The 27905-nt window shown below is 44.8% G+C and overlaps 1 protein-coding gene across 3 annotated transcripts; it reads left to right on the top strand.

Moving 5' to 3' along the window:
* On the top strand, positions 1-27905 carry TBCEL (tubulin folding cofactor E like). Of its 3 annotated transcripts, none has more exons than XM_081889948.1 (9): positions 1-74; positions 6161-6273; positions 7081-7230; positions 9616-9755; positions 12600-12781; positions 14646-14902; positions 15836-15962; positions 18463-18579; positions 24947-27905. In XM_081889948.1, exons 3-9 carry the CDS (start codon positions 7098-7100, stop codon positions 25263-25265), a joined length of 1275 nt encoding a protein of 424 aa, XP_081746074.1. In that variant the 5' UTR covers positions 1-74; positions 6161-6273; positions 7081-7097; the 3' UTR covers positions 25266-27905. The 3 variants fall into 3 exon arrangements, with proteins under 3 accessions (XP_081746074.1, XP_081746073.1, XP_081746072.1); XM_081889947.1 differs by lacking the exon at positions 1-74 and adding an exon at positions 97-244; XM_081889946.1 differs by lacking the exon at positions 1-74 and adding an exon at positions 104-270.

Below are 27905 nucleotides of genomic sequence, written 5' to 3' on the forward strand. Positions count from 1 at the left end.
CGATGCCTGCCGGGAAACGTGCAGCTGCAGGCCGGAACCGAGGCTCCTCCTTCTACTCCACTCCCGTCTCCATGGTAACCGCTCGTCTCTTCCGCCTCGCCGTAGAGGCGCTTCACGTGACCCGCTCTCTTCCCACCCCCGAAGCTGGGGAAGTCACGTGATGTTTGGATTATTATTTTTTTTCGCTTCTTCCAACCTGAGCAAAGCTGTTTCCGGGTCAATACAGGACGAGGCGGCTGGACGGGTAGCCTAAAAGCGGTTGGGGTCCCGGTGAGGAAGAGGGGGAGGGGGGGACGGTGCAATGGTTTCAGTCAGGAGTGGGGGAAGGGGGGTGTTGGAGAATGTCACCCCCACCCCTACCAGCTTCCCGTCAGGGCAGGCAGGAAGGCCCGACACGGAGAGGCAGGGGTTAAAAACCTGAATGGAAGAGGTGCTGAGGTGCGAGGAGCCTCCATGTTCAGAGGCAGTCTACCTCTAAGCGTTGTGGGGGGCGGCCGGTCACCTTTGTCCCTTGCTTTGGGGTCCCTCCTCCCCCGGGGCATTTGGCGTGCCAACTGTTGTTAAGCAGCCGGGGGGGGGGGTTGCGTGTTGCCTGATATAAATAATTAGAAATAGTTAGAGGTAATCTTCTTCTGAAGTACTTAGATGTAGGAGTCAAACGAGAAGCGTGAGGGTGGCGGTGCTGCCTTCCTGGAATGATCAGGCAGGTTGGAACAAGATGCTGGAACAAGATACAGTATTTAAGTAAGATGGTACCTGACTTGGTTGCTTTCAGAAAGCGGATGTTGGAACTAGGCGGACATTTAGCCAGATCCAGCAGCGCCCCTAGGATTTTAAGAGCAGGAACGGTTGGGTGGCTAGGGTGACTAGATGTCATTAGGGACAAACCTTCTGCAGTAAAACAACAACAAGAAAGCGATGTGGGTTTGCGCAAGTTGTAAGGCTATAGGATCGGGGCAGCTGAGGACCACAGTGACAAAAAAAGCAGGGTGGATCAGAGCAAGCTGATGATGGCACAGTGCTGAGGCTGCTGGGGCAAACTTCCACTGGCAAAAATTGCTTTTGTTTGAATTGTAGAGTTGGAAGTGACCCAGAGTGCCATCTGCTCCAAACCCTTGCAATACAGGAATCTCAACTAGAGCATGCATAACAGATGGCCATCTAACCACTGCTTAAAAACCTCCTAGGACAGAGAGTCCACCACCTCCTGAGGTAGTCTGTTTCACTGTCGAGCAGCTCTTACTTTCAGAAAGTTACTGCTGGTGTTTAGCTTGAGATAGTCACAACTTGCATTTTACAATACGTGTACCCAAAAAGAACACATTTGCCTTTTGAGAAAGAAGGCAATTCCTCTCTCCCATTTGCACACACCATTGCGCCCAGTAGGTGGTTATGGTAAGCAGAGGTTGAATAGCCATCTGTCATGGATGCTTTAGTTGAGACTCCTGCATGGCAAGGGGTTGGTCTAGATGACCCTTGGGGTCCCTTCCAATTCTACAGTTCTTTGATTCTCTGATTAATTGGGGGGAGACCTAAACTTGACGCTTCTGGCACTGGCATAGCTTGATTATGCTAGGATTTTTCTAAGGCAAAAACCCTCTGATATTCATTAGTTTTGTCAATTTTGAGGTTTGGAGAGGGCTGGTTATGAGATTTCTTATTGTTGATCTATTGACTCACAAAAGCCGTTTCAGATTACAGGCTGATATGCCTGCTCTTTGCACAGCATAGACGTTAGATTTAAAAATGGCGACTCATTCAAGGACACACGTTGCATGTCCTTGGCTGATCTGAAAAAACTCTTCTAGGTGTGAAGTTGGTTTTTTGTTTAGTTTTTTAGTATTAGTTCTTAAACCTTAATGCATAACTAGTAAATTAGAAGGACCGTGGTGCTTTAGGTATTAATCATTTAAATATGTGTTTCTGCATTTCTAGTAGTCATATGGCTGTCATTATCCATTGGAATAACAGAGCAAACAAATGGTGCATGTTTAGTTAATATCCAGCTTTTAGGAGTATGCTTCAGCTGTAATGGAATTTACTGAAACAGTAATTTAAAACAGGAGATTATTGGTACATTACTTCCAAATATGAGATGTGCTATCAGGAAGTCTGCACCTTTCTCTTCAAGAAAAAGGAACATCAGCTGCAACAGTCCACGGTCCACCTTCCTAGTCAAGCATTCTGTTTCTAACCCTGGGCTCTTTACTGCGTTTTCATAGTATCTGGGTGTTAGGGTAGGGGCAGTACCACCAGTGGAGGACACATTGTGTTCCTCCTGGGTTAGTTTGTCTACCTTTGGTCCCTACTCTGCACTCAGCTCTCACCTGTGGCTCCTAGAAGCTGTCATCATGTTTCAGCAGCCACACCCCGGGAAATGGCTTTGACTGGCTGGCTAAACCAGGTGAGGGTAGCCAATGGGTTTCAAACCCTTGGTGAGTTAGGGACTTCCCCCTTCATGGCGGTTTGAGTGAATGAGACCAAGAGTGGGTCCATTGATCAAGAAGGCAGTTTCTGCATGTGCTGTAGAGGAAAGTGAGGAGCGGATGGGGTTTTCCACGTGAGTAAGTAGCCCATGTAGGAGAAGGAAGACTCTGATCCTAAACCTCTGCTGCCTTGCGGGATGCATTTGGGAGATGAAAAGACTTAAGGTATAAACCCGACACAAATCCAGAGTGAAATCCCTAAGATGGTTGAATGGCACCATATGTCTATCTAGCCCAGCATTGCCTATTCTAACATATGACTTGTTTTATGGAAACTTCTGATGAAAAGGAATTATAAGTAGCAATACTGAAAATAACCTTTTTTGCACAGCTAGCAGCTTCCTCTGTTAAATAGTCAATAGCAGCCTCCATTTCAGTTACTAAGCTTCACAAAAAAGTTCCAAGGAAAGCAGAGCAATGCATTTGGCACCAGCTTGGCTGCAGGAGTTGTTGGAAGGCAGCGTACAACACACCATCCAACTGGCTTAGGGACTCTGCTCTGGATTCGTGTAGGGTTTACTCCTTTTTCTTCTGAAGATGTCGTGCAAAGCAATGTAGGTTTAGGATCAGAGTTTTCCGACTACCTTCTAAGGTTGATAAGCCCTATCTTCTCCTCAGTGCCCTCTACAGCATGTGCAAAAACTGCCTTCTTTATTGGTGGTGAAGAGATTATTGATCTTGTCTGCTCAGTCCACCAGAGCTTGCCTTTGCGTGCAGGGAAAGTTCCTAACTCACCAAGGGTTTGAGACCCATTGGCTACTCTCACCTGGTTTAGCCAGCCAGTCAAAGCCATTCCTAGAGGGTGGCTGCTGAAACATGTTCACAGCTTCTAGGAGCCACAGGTGAGAGCTGAGTGCAGGATAGGTATACCTTGGAAGGTGTATTGTAGCTAGATAATACAATAAGGTACTTCTGTTCATGGTATATACTCTAGCAATATGATAAACCTTTTGGTATATTTGTACTTGTATTCATAAGTCATAATGGAAGATTTTCCGAAGAATCCACTTATTGGGAGTAATAGCTCAGCTTCATTAAGTCAAGGTCATGTCTTTTTCTTGTAGTTTAGAGCTTTTGATTGAGGACATTTTTTCCCCCCAGTTGAATCCCAACTGTTGGGAAAGAGGAACGTGGGTTTCTAATACCAGGAAAATCTCCTCAGTAGTGTTATAGTGTCCTTCAGAAAAACTGAAGAAATAATTTGCTTCTGGTTGACTTTTTCATTTGCATTCTCCATCTTTAAAGCTGCGGCCTGCCTCTTTAATAATTTCTGCTTCTCAGAGTGCAAGTGGTTTTAAGTTTGCTTCTTTTCAGGGGGGAAAGGACACTCAGATAAAAGGTTACTCAGCTCCCATGTATGGATTTATTGTCACTTGAGTTTTTGTCATAAAATTACTCCAGTAAGCCTGATGATCAGTACAATATACCTTTCTAAATCTCAGAAGCGGCAGTTGGTGTTCGACCTATAGAACCCTTTCACTTTTAATAATTCCTCCATAAAGTTTCTTGATTTTTATTTCTGTGCTCTTTTCACTAAAACAGGCTGCAGTAAATTCCTGTGTGTATGTAGAATACTAGCTTCTTAGAGGAGAAATGTTTGAGTTTCAAGAACATTTTGTTTGATGTTGTAGTGTGTGGTAAAGGTAAAGGGACCCCTGACCATTAGGTCCAGTCGTGGCCGACTCTGGGGTTGCAGCGCTCATCTCGCTTTATTGGCCGAGGGAGCCGGCATACAGCTTCCGGGTCATGTGGCCGGCATGACTAAGCCGCTTCTGGCGAACCAGAGTAGCGCATGGAAACGCCTATACCTTCCCGCCCAAGCCGTACCTATTTATCTACTTGCACTTTGACGTGCTTTCGAACTGCTAGGTTGGCAGGAGCTGGGTCTGAGCAACGGGAGCTCACCCTGTCGCGGGGATTCGAACTGCCGACCTTCTTATCGGCAAGTCCTAGGCTCTGTGGTTTAACCCACAGCGCCACAAACGTCCCATAGTGTGTGGTTGTGGTTGTTGTTTAGTCGTTTAGTCGTCTCCGACTCTTCGTGACCCCATGGACCAGAGCATGCCAGGCACTCCTGTCTTCCACTGCCTCCTGCAGTTTGGTCAGACTCACGTTTGTAGCTTCGAGAACACTGTCCAGTCATCTCGTCCTCTGTCGTCCCCTTCCCCTTGTGCCCTCCATCTTTCCCAGCATCAGGGTCTTTTCCAGTGAGTCTTCTCTTCTCTTCTCTTGAGGTGGCCAAAGTATTGGAGCCTCAGCTTCAGGATCTGTCCTTCCAGTGAGCACTCAGGGCTGATTTCCTTCAGAATGGATAGGTTTGATCTTCTTGCAGTCCATGGGACTCTCAAGAGTCTCCTCCAGCACCATAATTCAAAAGCATCAATTCTTCGGCGATCAGCCTTCTTGATGGTCCAGCTTTCACTTCCATACATCACTAATGGGAAAACCATGGCTTTAACTATACGGACCTTTGTTGGCAAGGTGATGTCTCTGCTTTTTAAGATGCTGTCTAGGTTTGCCATCGCCTTTCTCCCAAGGAGCAGGCGTCTTTTAATTTCATGACTGCTGTCACCATCTGCAGTGATCATAGTGTGTGGTAGGCCGCTGCTAATATTTTTTTATACCAGAAAAGATGCAATTGGGATATGACCTATCTACCATTCTGCTGGAAGAACTACCTAATTTGGGGCTATCAAATATAAGCACCAAGGAATCCTTACTGAGGCTGCATCATTGGTAAGGAAATGAGGCCTTTAACAGGAAAGCAGGCTAAACCAACACTTGACAGTGATTGCATAGTAGTGTTCTCTGCTTAAGAGTCCTGCTGGGTCAGGCCAAAAGTTCATGTAGTCCAGCATCCTGTTTTCCACGTTGGCTAACCAGATGCATCCAGGAAGTCAACAGGCATGGCTTGAAGGCCATTTTCTTGGTGATGGCCCCTGCAGCACAATACTGGTGACACTCTCATCTTCCATGAATTTCACTTAAGCTAGTGCCCATTGCTTCTTCCAAGCAGCATTCAAAATTCACCAGGTGTATTTTGCACCTGACTATGGCCACTTGCAACCAAGTGAAGATGCCTGGGGACGAGGATGGCTCCTGACATCTCCACCATCTGGAGACGCATGCCTGGGGATCCTTGGATCTTGACTGTTTTCACACACACTAGCAGCACATCCTGCAGAATTCTACCTGTTATATTTTATCTGCACAATCAGAATGAATTTCAGGAACCAAAAAGTCCTATTGCAAAATATGACTTTTGATCTGTCAGGCCTAGATTATATATCTTAAGGTTCTAACACTGCTTCCAAGAAGTGTATGGCTGGCTTCTTTTGAAAACAGAAACCTAGATCAAATGAACCTTAGTTTGATCCAGAAAGGCTGCTATTATGGGTTGTATCCAATGCAGTGCTATTTTAAAGTCACTTAGCAGTATATTTGTCATCAGTGGTGAAAGGTTTTGTGCCAGAGGAATGTGGTGCAATCTGTAATTCTTGCATTGGATTCCTCTTGCTTAAGGGCCCTTGTGCTGGCAGGCAGAGAACATTGGATACAGCCCTGCTCTTTTAGAAGAGAGAATCAAATTGTTTTTCTCAAAGCAAATAATATTGCTTACAGTCTTCCTTTTCTCACCCACCTTTCACCCCCCCCAAAAAAAAAACCCTATGCAGTGAAATACATGGACATGTGATGTTTCTCCTCTGAAAACATGGAGTGGGTTCTCCTGAATGCCATCTGCTGAGATTCACATATGTTAATTTAGGGAGAGCTGATGCTGAGACCGGTAAGTAACCCCTTGAAATAGGCTTATAGTGTATTCTGCTTGGTTAGTCCTAAGGTGTTCTCATTTATGTGTCTTTTTGGCTACTGTGGTTCATAATTGTCAAATTTTAAAATATGCGCACAACCCCAAAGGGAACCTCCTGTTCAAAGGATCAGGCAGCACGTCAAGTAAACATTCTCTGCCTAGGTGGGCAAGTAGCCTAACCAGGTAAAAAGGAGCTTCCTAGGTTTCATCCCTGAGCGAGGCTGATGGGAACGTACAGCAGTGAGTGAGGTGATAACCTTTGTTGAATGGGTTTGTTTGGCTCACAGGCAGGGGCCAACAGATCTTTGATTAGCCAGACCTGTGGTTTCCAGGATCCTTCCTTCCCTCCAGTGCGGCGGCAAACAGAGTCTTATATCTAGCATCATACAGAGTTTCAGGACACCTCTGGAGTGCAGCATAATCTTAAGAGGACATCTCTCAGCCAGCTCCAGACTTTGAAGGAGGGCTTGAGTGTATCTGTCTGCTGCATTCTTGAACTGCTTGGAACGCCTCCCAAGTGCTTCCCAGAGGTGAGGGAGACACTTGCCAGCACATGTGTGTTTGTGCACCCGTGGTCGCTTGTCATTTATATCTCACATTTCCTTTATTTCTTACAGTACGCAACTGGGGGAATTCCTGACAGCCAAGCCCAAACAGACAGAACGGCTTCTTATTTGTGTTTTTCCAATTGGTCTCGCTTAAGTAAGAGAATGGATCCTGATATTCGCTGCTGCAAAGTGTAATTTGGTTTTGTTTGTGTGTCTCCCACCCCCGAACTCTTAGAGTTTCAGGAAGGGACCATGGATCTGCCCAGTGGGAGAAGTTTCATGCAAGTTCTCTGTGAGAAATACAGCCCCGAAAACTTCCCGTACCGCCGTGGTCCTGGAATGGGCGTTCATGTCCCAGCTACACCTCAGGGCTCACCTATGAAAGGTACAATTTCTGGCTGCATGTTGACTTATGTAGGAATGTGTTTCTCTTGTCTGACATTCCAAGGGACATGGCTGAAGTTGTTTGAGATAGGGTTCCTTATTCAATCTTTCCACCAATTATATGAATGGGGGGAGTGGCTAAACCTAGATCTAGTTTTCTTTCCATAATGCAAACTCCCCTCCCTACCACACACACACACACACACACAACATACCATGCAGCGTAATTTTAAAGTGCTGTCAGGTTGATTTGTATTGCAACCATCCCCAAAGGGAGAAGAACGAGGAAATTATTTGGGTGGAAATGATGGTAACTGAGTTTGACAGAAAAGAGCAGAATTAAGTTGAGTCAGTCAAGGACAGAATGCACCATATGTCACTCAAAATGAAACACAATGGAGTCACCTTAACAAAAACTTCCAGGTTAGGCCTCTAAATAGTCTTCATTTGTAGGCCTAGAAATGATAAAAAGGTCACCTTATCCATGAACCTATTCCGTCTTCTAACATGCTGAAATAATACTGTATATGTTGCAGCAGATTGCCCGTCTCTTATTTGAGGTGCAGCCCTCAAACCTCCCCCTCCCCTCTGCTCAGCAGCTCCCAAAATGCACAGTGGATCTTACACTTGCTCTGTTCACATTCTTACCCATTATGTTGTTGTTCACATAGAAGCACTTTAACATACAGAGAGGTAAGAGCTTACTACATGATTCCATCTTTGATGTTGCCATCAAGCGTATTCACCAAACAGTCTTTTTGAATGTTCTTGCTGATTTCCCCTCTTCAGTGGTTGTCATAATTCACTGTCTCTGACATCTTAAATGGGGCTTGGGATCCTGTTCAGAATAACCACCTGGTTGCATAATACAATTTTTGCGCATATTGGGCTCATGATGAACTCATCATGTCGAAAAAGCTAGATCCTGAGCTGGGGTATGTGATCAGGTTGTCTCAGGTTTGGGACTGTTACACTCAGTCTTCAGAAGTACACATGTCATGATTTTGCACCAAAATCAAAATTTATTTATTTATTTAGAAGCATTTATATACTGCTTAGTATTTCAAAAATATCGTTAAGTGGTTATGGTCTGAAAAACAGGACAATATATCATTAAAACAGAAACAAGATAAAAACAGGAGAACAGCAAAATTGAAAGCACATTAAAACAAATTTGGACGATTCAAACAAATAAGCCTCATAAGAAATGCCTATTTACAGAGTGGCATCCGACAGTCTTAGAGAACTATTGAAATCAATTATTTTGTTGTTATTATTATTATTATTTATATACCGCCTTATACCCACAGGTCTCAGGGTGGTTCACAGAATAAAATCAGAATATAAAACCACAAAATACATAATCAAAATCGAAACAACAAGACCCCCCCATCACCCTATAAAAGGGCATAGGATGTCAATCAAATCAACCAAAGGCCTGGTTAAAAAGGAATGTTTTTGCCTGGCGCTTAAAGGTGTATAAATGAAGGTGCCAGGCGAACTTCCCTGGGGAGAGCATTCCACTTCAAGGAACTGAAGTCAGGCATGACTAAAACTCATTGGTTTCAATGGGTCCACTCTGCCCTAGATAGCAACCACAGATTTGGTTTGTTTTTTATTTTATTTTAAGACATCTTCCTTCCACCAAGTGAGAGCTGAGGCAATTCATGGCATGTCAATAAAGCATCATGAAAGCAGCCCTTGATAACAAAAATAACTGACCCATATACACGTATGGATGGCAATCAGGATGAATTTTCGGTGTACCCTTACTGGGAATTCCAGGTGCTGAACCAGATGTGATTTTGCAGTCCTTGACATGGAGACATCCTGATTAAAGTAGTAGTCTTCAACTTTTTCATGTCTGGTGACCACTGTTAATCTCAGCCTGCATATGCAACCCACTTAATTCTTAACTGTAGTTATTGGCTACATCTGTCTTTCCCCCCTCCCCTCTCTCTCCTTCTCCTCATTCCAGAACTTAAAAATGGTTCCACCAGTATGAGCAGCTTAGCTTTGAGCAGAACCCAGTTTTGGGTCATCAGCCATCTTTTTTTTGAAGGCCAATGAACTAAGTGACTTTGGGACAGTCTCAGTGTTATTTTTTACCTATGGCTGTCTATTAAATGTCTGCAGGGAAGAAAAGCACCTGAAGGCCTGAATCTTTGTAGCGAGTGAATTATCACATATAGTTGACATAAACCAGCCTGACGAGGCAAAGTTGCTTATGAATGTGATGCATTGCCCATTTCTTCATTGAGCAGTTTTTTTCACCAGTTATTGTGTGATCTGACTCGGTTTCCCCCAGCTTGTACAGGCGATTCTTTTCATCTGCTGAAATTAGACCACCCCACAAATTAATGCACTGTCATTCCTGCCTTTCCAGATCGTCTCAACCTCCCAAGTGTGCTGGTGTTGAACAGCTGTGGAATAACCTGTGCAGGGGATGAGAATGAGATTGCTGCCTTCTGTGCTCATGTGTCCGAACTGGATCTGTCTGACAATAAACTAGAAGACTGGCATGAGGTAGAGGAGATTGTTTGAACAGTTACACGGACAGCTGCTTTTGCTGCAGGCAGATTTGGCTCTTCCAGGTGGATTCTAACTCACATTTGGAAATGCCAGCTCAGCTTTATTGTGATGGACCCAAAGCTTGTTATCTGGGAGGCTATTGAACTTCTTCCCCATTCCATTCCTTCTCCCAACTTCCCTGAAGCATAAGCTTCCTCTTCCAGAATCAGTAAGGCCTACTCTAACTTCCATCTCTCAGTTCATGAGTCTCTTTAGGGCACCCAACACCAGTCTACTGCCCTGTGTGGCTTCTGCTAAGCTGCCACAGTTTCACCTACCATATGGGAGATAAAAAGGTAAAGGGGCCCCTGACCATTAGGTCCAGTTGTGGCCGACTCTGGGGTTGCGGCGCTCATCTCGCTTTATTGGCTGAGGGAGCCGGCGTACAGCTTCCGGGTCATGTGGCCAGCATGACTAAGCTGCTTCTGGTGAACCAGAGCAGCACACGGAAACGTCATTTACCTTCCTGCCGGAGCGGTACCTATTTCTCTATTTGCACTTTGACGTGCTTTCAAACTGCTAGGTTGGCAGGAGCAGGGACCGAGCAACGGGAGCTCACCCCGTCGCGGGGATTCAAACCGCCGACCTTCTGATCGGCAAGTCCTAGGCTCTGTGGTTTAACCCACAGCGCCACCCGCGTCCCTTATATGGGAGATAGTTGCCCTCTAACTTGGTACCTGTTCAATTTCTTGGGGGTTCCATCTGGCTTGTAAAACATACCTGGCTGTTACCAGCATATGGAAAGATGGTTTCAAAGAGGTCAATCAGCTTCATGAATTCCTTACTAGCAGTATACTTGGACCAGTGGGCAAGAGGGGTTGGAAGCTAACATTGCTGCACCCTCCTATCCAACCTTCTGAAAGCCCTTAACTGTCGCTGTCTTTCCACACCCCACCCCTGACCTTTGAGAAATTTGAATCATGCCTACTTGGACCTACATGGAGTTCTGAATGTGCTCCAGTCAATAGTATGCCAGTCTCGTGGTTATGACCGTCCAGCGGAATGGCCATGTTAGTTTGTTGCAGTGAAAGCAACAAAGATTGCATTCAAACATCAGCACATAAAGGCCTGAGATCCTGGGCTCATGTGCTCCATCTTCCCCCTTCCTTCAGACACAAGAGAGGAGATGGTGGCAAAGTGCAGCTTACTGTTTTGTCTGGACCTGACAAATTATGTTTTTATGCAAAAAAAGGAATCAAATTGTGATATGGGGGCTTGGTTTGTAAGCAAACTGTGGTTTGTGCAAACCTTAGTTTGTCAGGTCTGAAAACTCGTCTTGTCCTGTAAGAACATAAGAGCAGCCCTGGTACAAGCCCAGCATCCCACGTCACTTCCCACGGTGGTCAACCAGGAATCCCTAGAAAGCCACAAGCCGTACACCAAGGTACCCTCTCCCACGGTTCAGAGCACGATCATCAAGAGCTCTGATTGGACAACACAGGAAGTGTGGGAAGGCAAAGACAGACATGATGGAAGTGGCTCACTCCCATTGTCTTTTCACATCCGCCAGACTGTGTGTGCATATTCTAATCCTGGAGACCAGAGGCTGTGGTACATGTGCTCACATAAGGCATTTGGGGGAATGTGTATATGTGAGGAGGTGGGTCGTTTGCTGCCATGCATGCTGTATGTTGGCAAACCTTCGGGGTCACAGCCCTTCAGGGCCTGAAACATAGGACTGGCAGGGGCCTTTCAAGGGACATTTCCAAGTCTGGCAAGCCAAAGGTCTTCTAACTAGCAACCCCAGCAATTGAATCTTGGACTGAGATTTCTGCATTGCAGGGAGTTGGACTCGATGACCCTTGGGGTCCCTTCCCACTCTACAGTTTTGTTATTCCATGATTGTTCCATGTGCAGATCAACTGCTTTGCCACTGAGCTGTGGGTACATTCCACTTGAAATAACACCCCAGTTCTCTGTTGGTTCTAAAACAATCCTGACTACATAGCCTCTGTCATTGATGCCCCAATTGCTTTATCGTGTCAGGGCCCACCTACCACAAAAACTCGCTTGCCTGATTGTAGACTTGAGGTTCATTCCCTATTCTTTGAGCCAGTACTACTAACGACAATTCGCTCAGTTTTGTACCACATCTCTTTGTAGCCTGTTTTGTTAAATGAGGTTGATTTTGGTTGTAAGAGAGAGCGAGGTGGATAAGGAAGTTTGTAGCAGCAACTCATGGTAGGGATGCAAAGCCAGAGACAATATGAGATTGTCCATTGCCTGAAGGCTGCAGCCTTCTGACCACAGAACTGCTTGATTTTTTTTTTCAAACTGAAGCCCTAAGAGATCTAGGAATTTGCTTTGTGGAGCAGGGCATCCACAATAAAAGTTCTGGAATAAAAGTTCTTTCCTGGAAATGGAATTCAGTGCATGCAAGATGGCAGAAACAATGAATAACCCTTGGTGAAATAGCCCTTTTGACCAATGTTGGCTCTTGAGAGGCATTTTGTTCCCCCTTTAGCTGTCATTCAAGTAGATTTTATGAAGCCGGCCAGCGATCTGGTTTTTCCCTTTATCACAGATTATAAAAAAAGAGTGCAATTAAATGAAGTATTGAGGTGAACAAGCAATTAGCCAATCAATCTAGATCTGCAAATAGCAGCGGTATGAATTACAGATAACTATCTTGAATGCTGTTAGAATTCGTATCATTCTTTGAGTCAGTGAGCCGTACTGGGAGTTTGGGTCCCATCCTGACCTGTCCTTATCCCAGCCCCCATGGACAGAATATTTGAGATTTGATTACTGCCTGATATGCTTTTCTTTCTCCTTTTTCCTTCTTCTTTCTCTGCTCAGGTCAGTAAAATTGTGTCAAACGTCCCCCACTTGGAGTTTCTGAACCTGAGCTCCAACCCTCTGAATCTGTCGGTCTTAGAGAGGACGTGTGCTGGGTCTTTTGCCGGCATTCGGAAACTTGTGCTCAACAACAGCAAAGCATCCTGGGAAACGGTCCATACAATACTGCAAGAATTGCCAGAGTAAGCCTGGAGCAGCAAGGGCAGGTGCCCTTTATGGACAGATTGGCGTATCATACAGCAAGTAACAGAAGTTTGTGCAGTGGATCAGAAGCCCCCAGTTCAAAGCCTGTTGCAGCTGTGAAATTCATTTAGGAAAACAGCTATAGGGTTGCTAGTCCTACTTAGACCCATTGAAGTTAATGGACATAACTAACCTAGTAGCTCAAAAAGTTGTACTAGTCCTCTTGCCCCCATGTAGCTGTGCTAGTCATGTCAGCTTGAGTTGATTGCAACCTGTTGCTATCAGTCGGGCAAGTGGCTGTTCCGAAGCCTGTCATTGTTAGCAGCCTGTTGCATTTATGATAAATAGTTTGCATGTATACCATATTTTAGAATGTTCAGAGAGCTTCAGCTGCATTAATCCCTACAGTAACTCTGTAAGGTAGACCAGGATGCTGAGCTGTGTTAACCTTAGACTAAAGAGGTGGTTAATTTGCAAGCTCGTGTAGAGGCGAAGAGTTGAACCAGGACTTCCTAATATAGAAGAAAGTCTTCTTCTCTGCTCCCTACGTAGGGCTGGTCTACACAGTGCCACGTAATAAGGTGGTAGAGTGGGTTGAACCACTTTGAAGTGCAGGTAGGAGTCTATGTTTATGAATGCACCAAATTCCCTGCAAGTAGCACTTTGGCATAGGCAAAGTGCTGGACTAGAACTTTTCACTCTGCTACGCTACCTTTCTCCTTTGAGGGATTTTATTTTTATGTGGTGGTGAGCATTCAGAAGTATTTGTGCTCCGCCTGTAGTCTGAAGTGCTCCAGCTATGTCACCTGAACAGTCCACAACCTCATTCTGCTGTATTTCAAAGGATTTGTGCCACATAAAGATAATGTTATTTCCAATATCGCACTAACTCTGAACTGCCAAGTGCACTGATGCAAAGCCCTGCCGCCCAATCTTGATTTGCAGATGGTGGTGCTCCGGTGTAAATATATTATTTTCTTCTGAGATGCTATTCAATTATCAAGACCAAAAAACTTGATAATGGAGATGCTGTCCTTTGAAGGGGTGGCCAGATGGCTGGCTGACAGCTTCTGGTTAAAGATCTCCTTGCAATTTTTTTCCATAAAAATCTAGATGTCTGGTTGCAACGTTCTGGATGGGCTTCAACTCTTCGTCATTCTTCCCTATACATGCCCCCGGCCTGTTGATTGTGGTGGGTGCGGGGTTGTTTTTTATTCATTAGTAAAGGTAAAGGGACCCCTGACCATTAGGTCCAGTCGTGGCCAACTCTGGGGTTGCGGCGCTCATCTTGCTTTATTGGCTGAGGGAGTCGACGTACAGCTTCTGGGTCATGTGGCCAGCATGACTAAGCCACTTCTGTTGAACCAGAGCAGTGCATGGAAATGCCGTTTACCTTCCTGCTGGAGCGGTACCTATTTATCTACTTGCACTTTGACATGCTTTCAAACTGCTAGGTTGGCAGGAGCAGGGACCGAGCAACGGGAGCTCACCCCGTCGCGGGGATTCGAACCGCCAACCTTCTGTTCGGCAAGCCCTAGGCTCTGTGGTTTAACCCACAGCGCCACCTGTGTCCCTTTTTTTATTCATTACTGCTTGTTTTTCCTTGGTAGCAGGACATTTCAACACACTGAATTGAGAGAGTCTGGGGCGGTGTGTGGGGAGGTTACTGACATTCCTGATGTGCAAACTTTCTACGTTGCAAGGCTTGTTTTGTTTTTCTCCCAGTTTTCCTACCTTCAGCCTAACACATGACAGTTCAGGAAAAAGACATTGCTACTTCATTCTGCTGCATGTCTATAACTTATTTCTATTTTACTAGAAGCCTTGGATGTATAATAACATTTAATTTTTTTCTTCTTGCAGCTTGGAGGAACTCTTCCTGTGCCTTAACGACTATAAAACAGTGTCTTGTTCTCCAGTTTGTTGCCACTCTCTCAAGCTGCTCCACATAACTGACAATAATCTCAAAGACTGGACTGAAATCCGAAAGTTGGGGATAATGTTTCCATCACTGGACACGCTGGTTCTGGCCAATAACTACCTGACAGCCATTGAAGACTCAGAAGATTCTCTGGCAAGGCTGTTTCCACACTTGCGATCCATCAGTCTGCACAAGTCAGGTGAGGTCCCCAGTGAGGCATCCCCTTCTGGATCCAGATTTAAGACATGCTATAAATCTTTCTAACATCCACACACACTTCAAATCTTGCAATTGAATGTGCTGCCTCTATCAACATGATCTTGTTAATATGGTAATGAGAAGGAAGGAAGCATTGGTCTGTGCCCACATTTAAATTTTATTTTGGCTTTATTGCTGACTCCTAAACTACACCTCATCACTTATTTCTCTGTGGACCAGTGTTCTTCAGCATCTGCCCGTGCAGTTTCCTAAAGCATGAAGTTACTGTACTGTGAAATACTATCTTGTTTACCATTGATGTATTAGCCTAGTTGACTGGCTCTTGATTGTTTTTTTGTGATCATGGACAAGGAGCGATGGGAGAGGGTATTGGGAGATACAAGCTTTTTAGAAAAATGAGGATGGCACATCTCATTAGAATTCAAATTCATTTTTTTCATTCCTCAAGCTCTATGGGTCAGGAGTGGGGCACTCCAGATGTTGCTGAGCCACAGTTCCCATCAGCCCCAGCAAGCATGGCCATTGGCCAAGGGATTTTGGGAGTTGTAGTTGTGCAGCATCTGAAAGGCAAAAGGTTCCCTGTACCTAGTTTAGCTGCTTCTTATATTTTTACTGCTTGTCTGTGTATGAGAGGATGAGCGGGACACCAAAGGGATTTTCTGCTTGATTCACTAGCATGTCTTGGTTTGCCTCTGTGACAGGCTAGGTCCATGCATTTGGCAAACTGAGGCAGTCATGAAACACTAGAATCCTGAGAGGATAGAACAGTCTTCACATCAGGCTGAGATACGTTTACATGGGTGAACATTCAAAAAATGTTCTGCCGCGTCCACCCAAAAATGGAAGTGGTCCAATCCACTGTGTTACCTGTGTTACACCTTCCTTCCCTGAACACTCCCTTTCTTTAAAGCAGGTCTGCAGTGCTGGGGAGACATCGACAAACTCAATTCTTTCCCCAAGCTCGAGGAAGTGAGGTTACTGGGTATTCCTCTCCTTCAGCCATACACCAATGAGGAGCGCAGGAAGCTGGTAATAGCCAGGTCTGCAGATGTTTTTTTGTTGTTGTTCTTGGTTGATCCTGGGTTAATGCAGCCAAAATAGTGTGGCCTTTAAACCTTTTGATGCCACCCTGGGCTCCATTGGGAGGAAGAGCCTGATACAAAATTAATGAATGAATAAAGCAAGCATGAATGGCTCAGATTTTTGAGCAGGTAGAGTGTGGGAGTAGCTGTGGGAAACGGCCTGTATGTGGAGTTGACAACTGTTGAGTCGTATGAGCTCTGAACTCTTTACTCCTGGGGGGGAAGATAGAAGCAGCTGCCACCTTGCTTCTAAACATGCCAAAATACCATCCTTGCATCCAAACTGAAGGAACTATGGGGAAATCAGACCAACAGTAAGCTTTCTGAGTCAAAGCTGTTACCTCAGTTTTGGTTAAGTGCACTGCTCAGTACCAGAGGAAGGAAGTTGTCCTGGCTTGGTTGGGGATTGGGCATTAGAATCCTTACTCATCAAAATCTTTTGAGGGGGAGTCCCCATTCATCAACATACCTTGTGGTGTTCTCACTTGTCAAAAGCAGCTTTCTTAAGTGCTAATTATTTTCAAGCACTCAGCAGGTCTTTTCCCGTAAATGCAGTTCTCTGTTCCGAACTCAGCCTCAGTTCTGGGGGACAGTGTTGATCTAAAATCATAGAATCATAGAATCATAGAGTTGGAAGAGACCACAAGGGCCATCAAGTCCAACCCCCTGCCAAGCAGGAAACACCATCAGAGCACTCCTGACATATGGTTGTCAAGCCTCTGCTTAAAGACCTCCAAAGAAGGAGACTCCACCACACTCCTTGGCAGCAAATTCCACTGTCGAACAGCTCTTACTGTCAAGAAGTTCTTCCTAATGTTTAGGTGGAATCTTCTTTCTTGTAGTTTAGATCCATTGCTCCGTGTCCGCTTCAAGCCTTATTCAGGTTCTACAAGCCTTATTCAGGTTCCTGAAGTTTTGTGGCTAGCTGTACTCTTTTTAAGAATGTTTGGATTATTGGGAATAAGTCTGATGAAAGAATTATCCCACGTTTGCTACAAGCTAGCAACATAGGCTAGGTGCTGCTGAAACGAACTTCAGTGTATGTGTTCTTTGCATAAAATCTGTCATCTTGGCTAAACATGTTCATGGCTAAAACTCTGCACTTGGAACTTAAAATTATATAGCTTTGTTTACATGTTTAAAAGACAAATGCCCCACTTTTCTATCTATTGAAGTAGCTTATGGAAACAATTTTTAAAAAAATATTTTGATTTAAGTATTTCATCTAATCATAAAACAACAACAACAATAATAATATAATAATAATACTTTATTAAATTTGTATACTGCCCCATACCCACAGGTCTCAGGGCTGTTACAGCATAAAATCGCAATATAAAAACACAAGTTACATTAAAAAATAATAATAACCCCCTTTCCCCAAATGCAAAATCTCAAACAGAAACCACCATTATTACAACATTTACTGGCAAATCCTTCCAAGAATTTGAGTAAATCAAAACAGCTTTCAATTGTCCTATAACTGCATCAAATTAGGCACCGAGAGGGCACGTCCCAGGAGGGAATTCATTCCACTGTTCCATGGTTTGGGTGCTGCAACAGTGAAGGCCTTCTTGCTGTTGACTGCCTCCCTAACTTCCAAAGGTGTGGAACTCTTTGAAGGAGACCTCTTTTGAAGATCTCACAAAGCGATCAGGTTCATGTAGGAAAAGACGTTCATGGTCTTATCTCGCAGAACTGCCACTTTGAGTTGTGTTTGGGAAGCACAAGCCTGTGTTCCAATGATGCACTAAGACATACCATGACTCAGCCCTGGGTGATACAAAAAGAGGAGGACCAACAGAGGAACACAGCAGCCACCATCTTCTGCTTAAGCCACAGTTTGGCTTAGCTTTATGTGTGAAGAGAGTCACTGTGTCATAAAATACCTCCCTAACATTCAGCAATTCCCCATCTTTTTGCATTTGTGGAAGTCTTTTTCTTCCACAATTTTTTCCACCAATTTCTTTTTCTTCCACAAATTTCTTCCACAAAATCCTTTCCTTTTTGCATTTGTGGAAGTCTTAGGAGTAGACCACTATCAGACATGACCAAAACATTTGCATCTCTAACTTGCCTTCCTGTCCTTACCTGAGGGTTGGCTGCCTTTCTGTTTGAATTCTGCACAGTCGGGAGGCAACACTTAACAAACGCCTTGCTGAACTTACAATACATTGAGTGCCAGTATTTATTTATTTTTTAAAAAACCCTCTTTTGAAATCCTGTCACATATGCATTTATGTTCAAATTGTAGCATGTGGTTTCGGATTAAATTCTCTTCGCCAAGGCACCTGCATAATAAAACACATTTCCTTTAAGAGTTCGTGTTTTCAGTTATCTGGGAAAATCCCATGGGAACGCAATACTCATCATTTTGCTATTGCCTGTTAAATTTGGGGGTGTATTCTTTTTTCCCTTCTCGAGATGGTAACATTTCCACCTCTTTTGAACATGGCAGGTTACCGTCGATCAATAAGCTGAACGGGAGTGTCATTTTGGAAGGAGAGCGAGAGGACTCTGAGAGGTTTTTTATTCGTTACTACATGGACTTTCCACAAGAGGAAGCCCCTTTCAGGTGAGAACTTCTGGTCCCAGAAGTTTTAGAATAGGAAATGAGTTTGTTTAAAGCCCTTGAGTCATGTATGTACCATAGTTCCTAGAAACTATGAGCTGTAAACTGAGATCTCACCTTTGCCACATGCTCATTAGATGCCCTATCTGTCATCAGTGTAGATATAATAATACTGACCTTCCTTTCAAGGGTGCTGTAAGGATTGCTGAATCTAAAATGCTAGACGAATGTTAAATTGTATGGTCAAAGTGTGAATATTTTCACCTGTTTATCATTTATACCATATTGTCAGTGTCCCTGGCACCTTACAGTTTTATGTGGGCAGGATGTGGCTGTTAGTTCTGTGTAGGCGATTGATAGTCCCACCTCACTAAGCTGAGCCCCTACTGAGAAGTCAGCATCCTATGGGAATGGGTTCCAGTCCATCAGTTCGGTGCCAGCACTCAGTGGCTAATCCTCTTGCCATCTGGCGTTTAAGCGCCCTTGAGCTCCAGAGACGTATGTGCCCAAACCGAATGTATTTCGATGGCATCGCCTGTGTGCCATTTTCATCCTTCCTTCGCAAAGGAGTGAAAACTTGGCCATGCTCCAAGCCATCAGCTGGAATGCCTGGCTACTCGTTGGCACTTTGCATTCCCAAGCACAAGAGCAGTTTTGAAAAGGGTTCCTTGTTCTCTCTCTCTCTCTCTCTCTCTCTCTCTCTCTCTGGGGCAGAGTCAGGTGTGCAGGCTGACCTGACCGCTGGAGAAAGGTGTGGGGTTAAGAGGAGAAGGCAGAAGGCCCAGCTGCAGAGAGGCCACTCCAGCATGGGGGCTGATGCAACTTGGTGGCAGCCTTCTCTAATGGCACCAGATTGTACTAACCTGTCTAAAGGAATCCTTCAAAACCTTTTTTTTAAAAATGCCACAGTGTGCAACTAGCAGTTCACAGGGCAGCACTTCATGGAGCAGTCTGTCTTGTAAAAGGGAAGGTCTTTCGAGATCCATAGAAGTGGGTTGAGGGTGGGAAGGCAGGCCAGAAGGGATGGAGGAAAAGGGCTTAGGGAGATCTCTGACGCACAAAGGGTTCTGTGGCAAAATGTCCTCCCATGTTTTGAGGCCCTGTTGAGTGGAAGACTGTAGGTTCTGTCTGTGTGACCCCTATGAATAACTTGCTTGAAGAACAATACAGGCAGCTCTCTGTTTACTTGGGGGTTACGTTCAAGTGAAATCGTGTATATTTGAAACACCATTTTAAAAGCCTGCAAACCCACCATCCCTCCCCTTTTCGTGACATTTGTGGGTCACTTTCAGGTTCAGCGCGACATGCGCATGCACGGTCATGCACATACCAGATGGCCCTAAAACAGCCGCTGCCTGTACAAAATATATTGCAACCTTTCTCCTTGACTTCTGCATTAACAGTCGTACATTCCTGTGGAATGGGGGGCCGTGTTATTGTGAAATGCTCAAATCTGACCCTCTGTGGGGTGTTCCATTTAAGGTTGGGGTGAAACACCTCTCCCCTCGTTTCTCAAAAAGTATGTCCCATTCTTCTCCTGCTTTCTTTATGTGAGTGGGGAGGAATTCTTTTGAAATTCCCAGGAGTTGTTTCCTGCTTACGTTACTGGATCTCTCTGGAAAGTGTGGGCAAACAAGAAGACCTGGAGGGAGCGTTGTGACATTTCCCACCAACCCCACTTCCCAGAACGCTTTGGAGTGATGTGATGTTGCAAGGCATTCTAGGAAGTGCGGCCTGTGGGAACCTATGGGTATCACCCCACATGGCTTTTCTTAATGTTGAATAGCAGGGAGGAAATGGCCACTGAGAAGTGGCAATTCCACCCTGAAATATTTTGATAAATTCTCCTCCCCCACCACCCCACAAAGCAAATTATATTCCACCCCCCCCCCGGAGGTTTTTGTTTTGTCCTCCCTCACCCACCCAACAAATGGTCAAGAAGTATTTCTTTCAACACTTTTCTAGCATCGTTGTCATTTTGTGTGTCGATTTTTGCTTCCGTTCTAGAAAGCTGTTTTCTGCCTTTTCCAAAGAGGTTTCACGTAGGAAGTAAGGGGAGCTCTGATCCTCCCCCCGCCCACCTGCTCCCCGGTTCATAGCCTTTTAAAAATGCTGCAACCCCTCCCATCCTTCTGTGCTCAATGGCCCTTTTGTCCGAATGCCCTCATCTGTGTGGGGTCTCTAAAAGACTTGTGCGCCCATTGAAAGCTGTTTTTCCGCTCCACAGAGCTAGTGTGCCATTTCAGGGATATCCATGGACGAGGCTGCACATGGCTGGGGTGGTCTCCCCAGTGGCAAGGGTTCAGGTTCCACATCCTAGACCTTTGGCCCACGATCGATGTTCAACCTGTGGTTGTGTACGTTTTCCCCACCCTGCACCCCATTTCATTCTGGGCCTCCCTCTCCAGCCCATATTACAAACAAAAGCCTCTCTATCTCTTTAGCCCTCCAGTTCTTCCAGGGCTGTGACCTTTACATGAGCAGTGTCAGTCCTCTGCACCTACACACCCAAAACAACGACATTTAATTCATTGGTTGAGTCCTGCTTGTGACATACATATAGTGAAATGAAAATCACACACTTTAGTCACATTATTGAATTTGCAAGAACTTTGGTTGAGTTCTGCGTGTGACATAGAGTGAAATAAAAATCACACATTTTAGTCACATTATTGAATTTGCAAGAACTTTGATGCTTGAGGAGTAAAGCATAGCAGCCATAGTGCAGAAGAACAAATAGCAATTCAGGGCACTGACTTTATTCCAGACCACCAAATGACCTGGTTTCTGAGCCAGCAACAGTGTTCTGAAGAATTGCCTCCTGTGATATGAATCCACATAAGCCCACCACTTACATGGAGGCTATGCTTCAGGGATCGACCCTAAAGCAAAAATTGTGTATAGTCAATACACATTGGGTTCAATGGTGGGTGGGGATGCTAAAGTCATTTTTCCTGGATGCCCACCCCCTTTCATTCATTAATTCATTCATTCACTTTGCCAAGCATGCACAACTTAATGCACACAAGTTAAACACATAAGCTGAAGGCTTACTATACTTGATCCTGGAGAACTACTGGGGCCCTGTTCTGTGTCTCCCTACCTACCCTCATCTGCTGGAGGTTGCAAGACAAAGGAGCTTGTAATAGTGTCATGCTATTTTTATGAGATTTGTTTGCTAGATGTTATATATTTGTTTTTAACATTGTTTTAATTTTATTATAGCTTAATTTGTTTTTTATTGTTTTGAACATGTTTTTAGCTTACGTGCTTTATCCATGTCTGTTTGAATTTTTGTTAGCCAGCTTGAGTCCTGGTTCTGGAGGAAAGCAGGATATAAATAAATCAAATAGTAATAGTAACAATATTTTCTGTTTCAGCGCTGAGGTGCTGAAATGCCCCATCACTGTTCTCCTTTCAACATGCTCTTTTAAATAGTTATTTTAATTATATCATTTGGTAATATTTAAAATGTTTGTAGGTTTGCTGCTTCGATTTTTTAATTCATTTTTTATTCATTTTGAAAATGAAAGACACTTCATTGTTTTCAGAATTTTGGTTGCAAACAAGATTGCTAGAAACTTGTGTGTGAGGATGCTTTTTTTTCTTTAAGGGCCATGACTTGTAGGAAATGCTGATCTAGCACTATGCAGATGTGCTGTTCATAGGAAAGCATACGTGCTAGGCATGTGAGAGCCAAGCTGAAAATGCGGGAAGCAAAATGTACTGGAAATTGCCATCTTTCTCATTTTGGGATACAGGCTGGCCTTAGAAATGACCTCTCTCAGTAGTTTCAAGCCAAGTTGAAGGAAATCCTTCTTGTGCCCCAAGTTTCCAATTCTTCCACTTCATTTTGCTTTCTTCTTAGCCTGCTTGTTTTTTTCCTATATGGTTTTTGGACCTGGGGACAACAGGAACAGCACCTCTGCTGATTGAGATGTTGTTTCCAAGGACTCTCAAAAGTGCGCTTTCGCCACGCTCCGTATAAGGCAGGCTTTTGTCCAGAACTGCTCTGTCACTTGTACCTCTGCCCTAGTAGACCCTGCTATATACAGTGGTACCTCGGGTTACATACGCTTCAGGTTACAGACCCTGCTAACCCAGAAATAGTACCTCGGGTTAAGAACTTTGCTTCAGGATGAGAACAGAAATCGTGCTCCAGCGGCACGGCAGCAGCAGGAGGCCCCATTAGCTAAAATGGTGCTTCAGGTTAAGAACAGTTTCAGGTTAACAACAGACCTCCAGAACGAATTAAGTACTTAACCTGAGGTACCACTATAACCACAGAAGCAGTTTGGGGGGCCCATGGTGTGTTAAGTCGTGGAAGCCGCTACAAAGTGCTTGGTGCAGGTTGAAGTGTTGAAAAGCACTCTGGGAAGCTCCTTCCCCGTTAACTTTACAGTCGTAGGTGACGGCCCCTTTTCCGAAAACGCATATCTTCCTCCATCTTTGCCAAGTAATAGTTTCCCATGCGGGCCGTTCCTATCTGCCGATTTGCAAGAGCAGGCGCAGCTGCCTCTGCTGGAGCCTTCCGCCCTGATAAAGGCCGTTTGTGTCCAAGATGCTGGGGAAATCATAGCGCACTGCGTCGGTTACCTCATCCTCCGGGCAGACAGAGGCTTCGCTGTTGAGAGAGCATTCCTACATTTAACATGAGTCCCTCGGGGGGCCTCCCTCTTCCGTTGCCAGGCTCCATCATCCTCTTGACAGGAGCAGTGACACAGCAGCGATCACGTTTAAGCCCCCGAGCCGGACAGGAGACAAAAGGAGCTTTCAGTCCCGGGCATCGTCTGGAGACTCTGAAATGTTACCTCCTCTCAGCCACTCTTTGTCTTTGTTATTTCAATTACCTTGTGCTTCGGGTTGACTTTTTGCCACTTTCCCAGCCCCGGCAGAAGAGACTCTGCCTCCTCATTACCAATCGGAGAGATACCTGAAGTGAGGGCGATGGGAGGGGAGAAGCGAGGAAACACTGATCTCTCTCTCTGTCTCTACCCAGGAGCCCAGAACAAAAGAGCATCTCTGGGAAGATGGCGAAACTTGCTGAGCAGGTTCATGGCTGTCCAGGCAGACACAGCTCTCGGCTTTTCCCTTTCGCTCCTGATTTTTTTTGGGGGGGGGGCACAGACACCTTGATGGCATATTTGATGGCAGAATGAAATGCAGGGAATTTGCCTAGATCAGAGTGCAGAGTAGGGGAAAGTAATATTAACAGCTGCTAAAGCAACGTTAAACCATGTAGAGTTTTAACTTTGAAAGAATTAGGAGGAGAAGGGCTGATTTCTGCATGTTCAGTGAGAGCAGGAGGCGAGACTCTGTCACTGCTGCATCCTCACTTAGGTTATGTGCCTGCCCACTAATACGGCAAAGAACTCTCGGTCACTAGCAGCACTGCTAAGGTGGAAATTTAAGAGCCGCAAGGCTCTGTGTGCCTGTTGCTGTTAGAATGTTCCATCAGCAACAACCAGCAGGGCTTTGAGCTTGCTTACCATAAGAGAGTCTCTCTGAACAGTGAAAACAGCGAGTTTCCGCAGTGCTGTGCACAGTCACCACTCTGGGCTTTCCCCGAATCTTACAAATCTCTCACTGCATGGGTCAGTCCCAAGAATTCCAGTTAATTTACTTAATGACACATAATAACATATCAGGGAGTTTTTAATGCTTAATGTTTTACTACGTATTTTATATATGCTGTAAGCCGCCCAAAGTGGCTGGGAAAACCCAGCCAGATGGGCAGGGTATAAATATTATTATTATTATTATTATTATTATTACAATAAATGCTTCCTAAAAGTTGTAGCAGGGAAATTCATAAAATTGAGAGCATAGAAGTGACAAGTCCATTGGCTTCTGCATAGTTTGGGGGGTCCAGTTCCAGATTCTGGACCCTTTTAAAAATTCAAAATGTTGTAAATCCAGGGTACCTAAAGGATTATCTCCTCTCACTCAAACATTCTTGTTCTTTGAGTTCATCTTCAGAAGTTTAAGGGTCCCCTCACAATTTGAGGAACAGTGACTAATACCTTTCCCCCATAGTGGGCTCTGGGGTGCTGAAATGTCCTTCCTAAGGGTTTCTTGGTCCTCTTTGCTGTTGGTCCCTTCTGGCGGCAAACAAATAATTTTTCCTTTCTTCTCCCCACAAGGCTATTTGAAGCTGTTTTAGCTGCTGTAGTGGGATTTCTCTTCCTCTTGGTTTTATCAGTTCCTCTGCCGTTCCAGTGATTTTTGCTTTAATTTTAAGCTTCTTTTTTGTGTTTTATGCATCTAGCTTTGATGCAAGAATTATTTTAATAAAGCAACTTCATAGCCAAGAGCACTGAGTGCGGGGATTTGCGGCACCGGTCGTAACACCCGTCTCTTTCTCTCTCAGGTATCACGAGCTAGTGACAAAATACGGTAAGTTGGAAAAGCTGGCGGTGGTGGACTTGCGGCCCCAGAGCAGCGCCAAAGTCGAGGTTCACTTCCGAGACCAGGTGGAGGAGATGACCATACGCCTGGACCAGACGGTAGCAGAACTAAAGAAACAATTGAAAGCGTTGGTCCAGCTCCCGACCAGCAACATGCATGTCACTTACTTTGACCACGAAGCTCCTTTCGGCCCCGAGGAGATGAAGTACAACTCGCGGGCTCTGCACTCTTACGGCATTCGGGATGGAGATAAAATCTATGTGGACTCCAAAGCCAAATAGCCCGCCCCCATCTCCAGGGGGTTCACGGCCACCTCACGTACGCAAATTGAGGACTTTCTGGAAGTGGGGGGATTCATTTTGGTTTGTCGTTTGAGGTTTGGTTTTCTATACGTACCAGGTAGCTTCTCCAGCAGGCCCAGATCCGTGAGAGGTGCGCTGCGACCCAGTGCAGATTGCGGTGGCGGCGAATTGTTAAGAGGAGGTGACTTACTTCAAGCGTGTGTGTGCGGCTTTTCTTTGGTTTCTCCCCAACTGCTCCAGTATTCCTGTGAACTTAGCATGAAAGTCTTTCTTCAAAGCTTTAAGAGGGTCCTTGCAGTCACTCAAGTCGGGGAGCTCAGGCTTTCAGGCCATACACAGGGTACGTGTTGAAAAGGTTTTGTGTGGCTCAGTAGCTGGGCTCCAATTACAAGTGGCAGAATTGGTGCCCCTTCACCTGGGTGGCCTCTCAATCTCTTTGTTCCCGGAGGGTTAGGTTGGAAGGGGGATGTTCTATAAGCAGTGTTTTACTAGACTTTGGTCTACTGGATATCCAGTGCCCTTCTGGATTTCACTTACGCTGAAGGAGATCAAAACTTTGACAGGGGTTGACATGTGCACCCGTACACACACACACACTGCAACTTGCAGGGCACTCTGCTAAATCACAATCACTTGCATAACCTTTTTGGCTTGCTGACTCTCAAGGGTGTCGTAGGGGCCAGACTCATTGCAGATAGTGCCGGGCATTTAAATGGGAGCCTCTTTGTCTCATGGGCAAGTTCATGTTGGTCACCCGGTCATGTGTTCGATCTGTTTCGTGAAGGCTCGCTCTCCACTGCTGAGATACCTCTCTCAGCTTGCAGGCAGCTCTTAATAGACTGTCACCATCCTCACTGTGGCTGAAGAACCCCAAAACCCTTGCATTTTTTAAAAACATAGCATTCTTTTATCATACCCTTCTTCCAAGGAGCCGTGGGTGAGGTGCATGTTTCTCCCCCAAAAAAATAAAATTCTTTTTTTTTTTTATAATAACCCTGTGAGAGAAAATGGCTCTCTCAAGGTCACCCAAGGAGTTTTACAGCTAACTGGCAATCTGAACCTGAGTCTCTCAAATCCAAGTCCTGTGCTAAGCTGCTACACCGCAGTGGAAACCAAAGGCCAGGCCTTCCTCCCCGCCCTGCAATTTGCTCATAAATTAGCACTTTTTTTAAAGCCAACGCAGAGATGCAACAGACGTACAGGTCCTCTGAGGTCTTTGGGTCCTGTCTCTGCATGAGTCAGTTTTCTAGCCTTGCCTTTTACCACTTGAAAGGTGTATTGGAGTGGTGAGTTTTGCGGGGCCAACACCGGTGAGCTCCTCTTACATGCCGTAGAAGCAAGCCCACCCCCACCCCCAAATCTTGTGAGAAGGGGCAGATGCACCATTTACTGAGGAGTATAGGAAACTGTCATAAAGAGTAAAAGGTCGCCCCCTGTTCTTGGAGATGTCTTCTACCCACTTTTGTGTAGCTCAACATCATATTTATGATTCTTATAGGAAAAAAAGAATCTTCTTTTTTTTTCTTTTTTTGGAAGAATGCTTGCTTTGTAAATCAGACAGGGCTCTCTCCCTCAGCAGTGCCCTTCCATGCTCATCTTTCAGCTTGACAAGTTGAAAACTGGAGAATCGCTCAGTTTTACACATGTACATTTAAAGGAGGGGAGGGAGGAAGTGGGCTTCCCAGCGCCGCCACCCCCAGCAGTGTCGCTAAGCTCTTGTTACCCATAAACTTCTGACCTTTCTTACTTAGCTTCTCATGCAAGGTTTCTTTCCCATAATTCCTCTGTTCTATAGTGGGAGGGCTTCTTTTTTATATATGTACATCTATCCCAGAGTTTGTGCATTTTCTTCCCCTGCGGTGTGCAAAACAAAATCCCAGTAATCTTATTTTTATTTATATTTATGGTAAAAGTCCTGCCTGAACGCTAAGCGTAGAAAAGAGGGCAGGATTTTTTAAAAAATGCAAATCTCCTCTCCTATGACCATATAAAGATGAGCAATATAGAGCAAACCAAGGCTTGCATGTGGAATGTGGTAGTCCATTCTCTTTTATTTCACTGACTCCAGTAAGAAATAATTACCTATGTATTATGTGGAGTCATTCCAGGACATTGTGTTGATGAACTGGCACTGGGCTTTATAAGCTGAGACAGAGCTGAGGTTCTTTCCTGTCCATTTGGGTAGCAAAGCTCCAAACCAACGCTTTGTTTATGATGTGTGTGTGTGTGGGTATATGTATCTATGTATGTATATTTACACATAACGGGAAATGGCAATGTTAATAAGATATTTTATTATAAAGCAAAGTTTTATTGAAAGATAAGGTTGTGTAATAATATTAGATTATTATTTTATCTGTGGACCTACTGTATGAAGTATGTTAGCCCCGTAATCTGGGCCGCTGAAAGACTTTAGACTGTAAAGAAGTGGCCATTTGGGTTGTGCAGAACAGTATTTCCCATCTTCCTCCTGCTCATCTCCAAGCCCAATATTTATACAGTAGTAACAGGAATTTAATGAAATATTTGTAACTGGTGGACATCCGACTGCACAGGTGTCTGTGTCTTAGAAGGAAACATTCCACATATTAAAAGTTTATGAAGGGATTCACTGAAGAA

Source organism: Podarcis melisellensis, assembly GCF_964234715.1.
Source record: "Podarcis melisellensis genome assembly, chromosome: 15".
Taxonomy (NCBI): Eukaryota; Metazoa; Chordata; class Lepidosauria; order Squamata; family Lacertidae; genus Podarcis; species Podarcis melisellensis.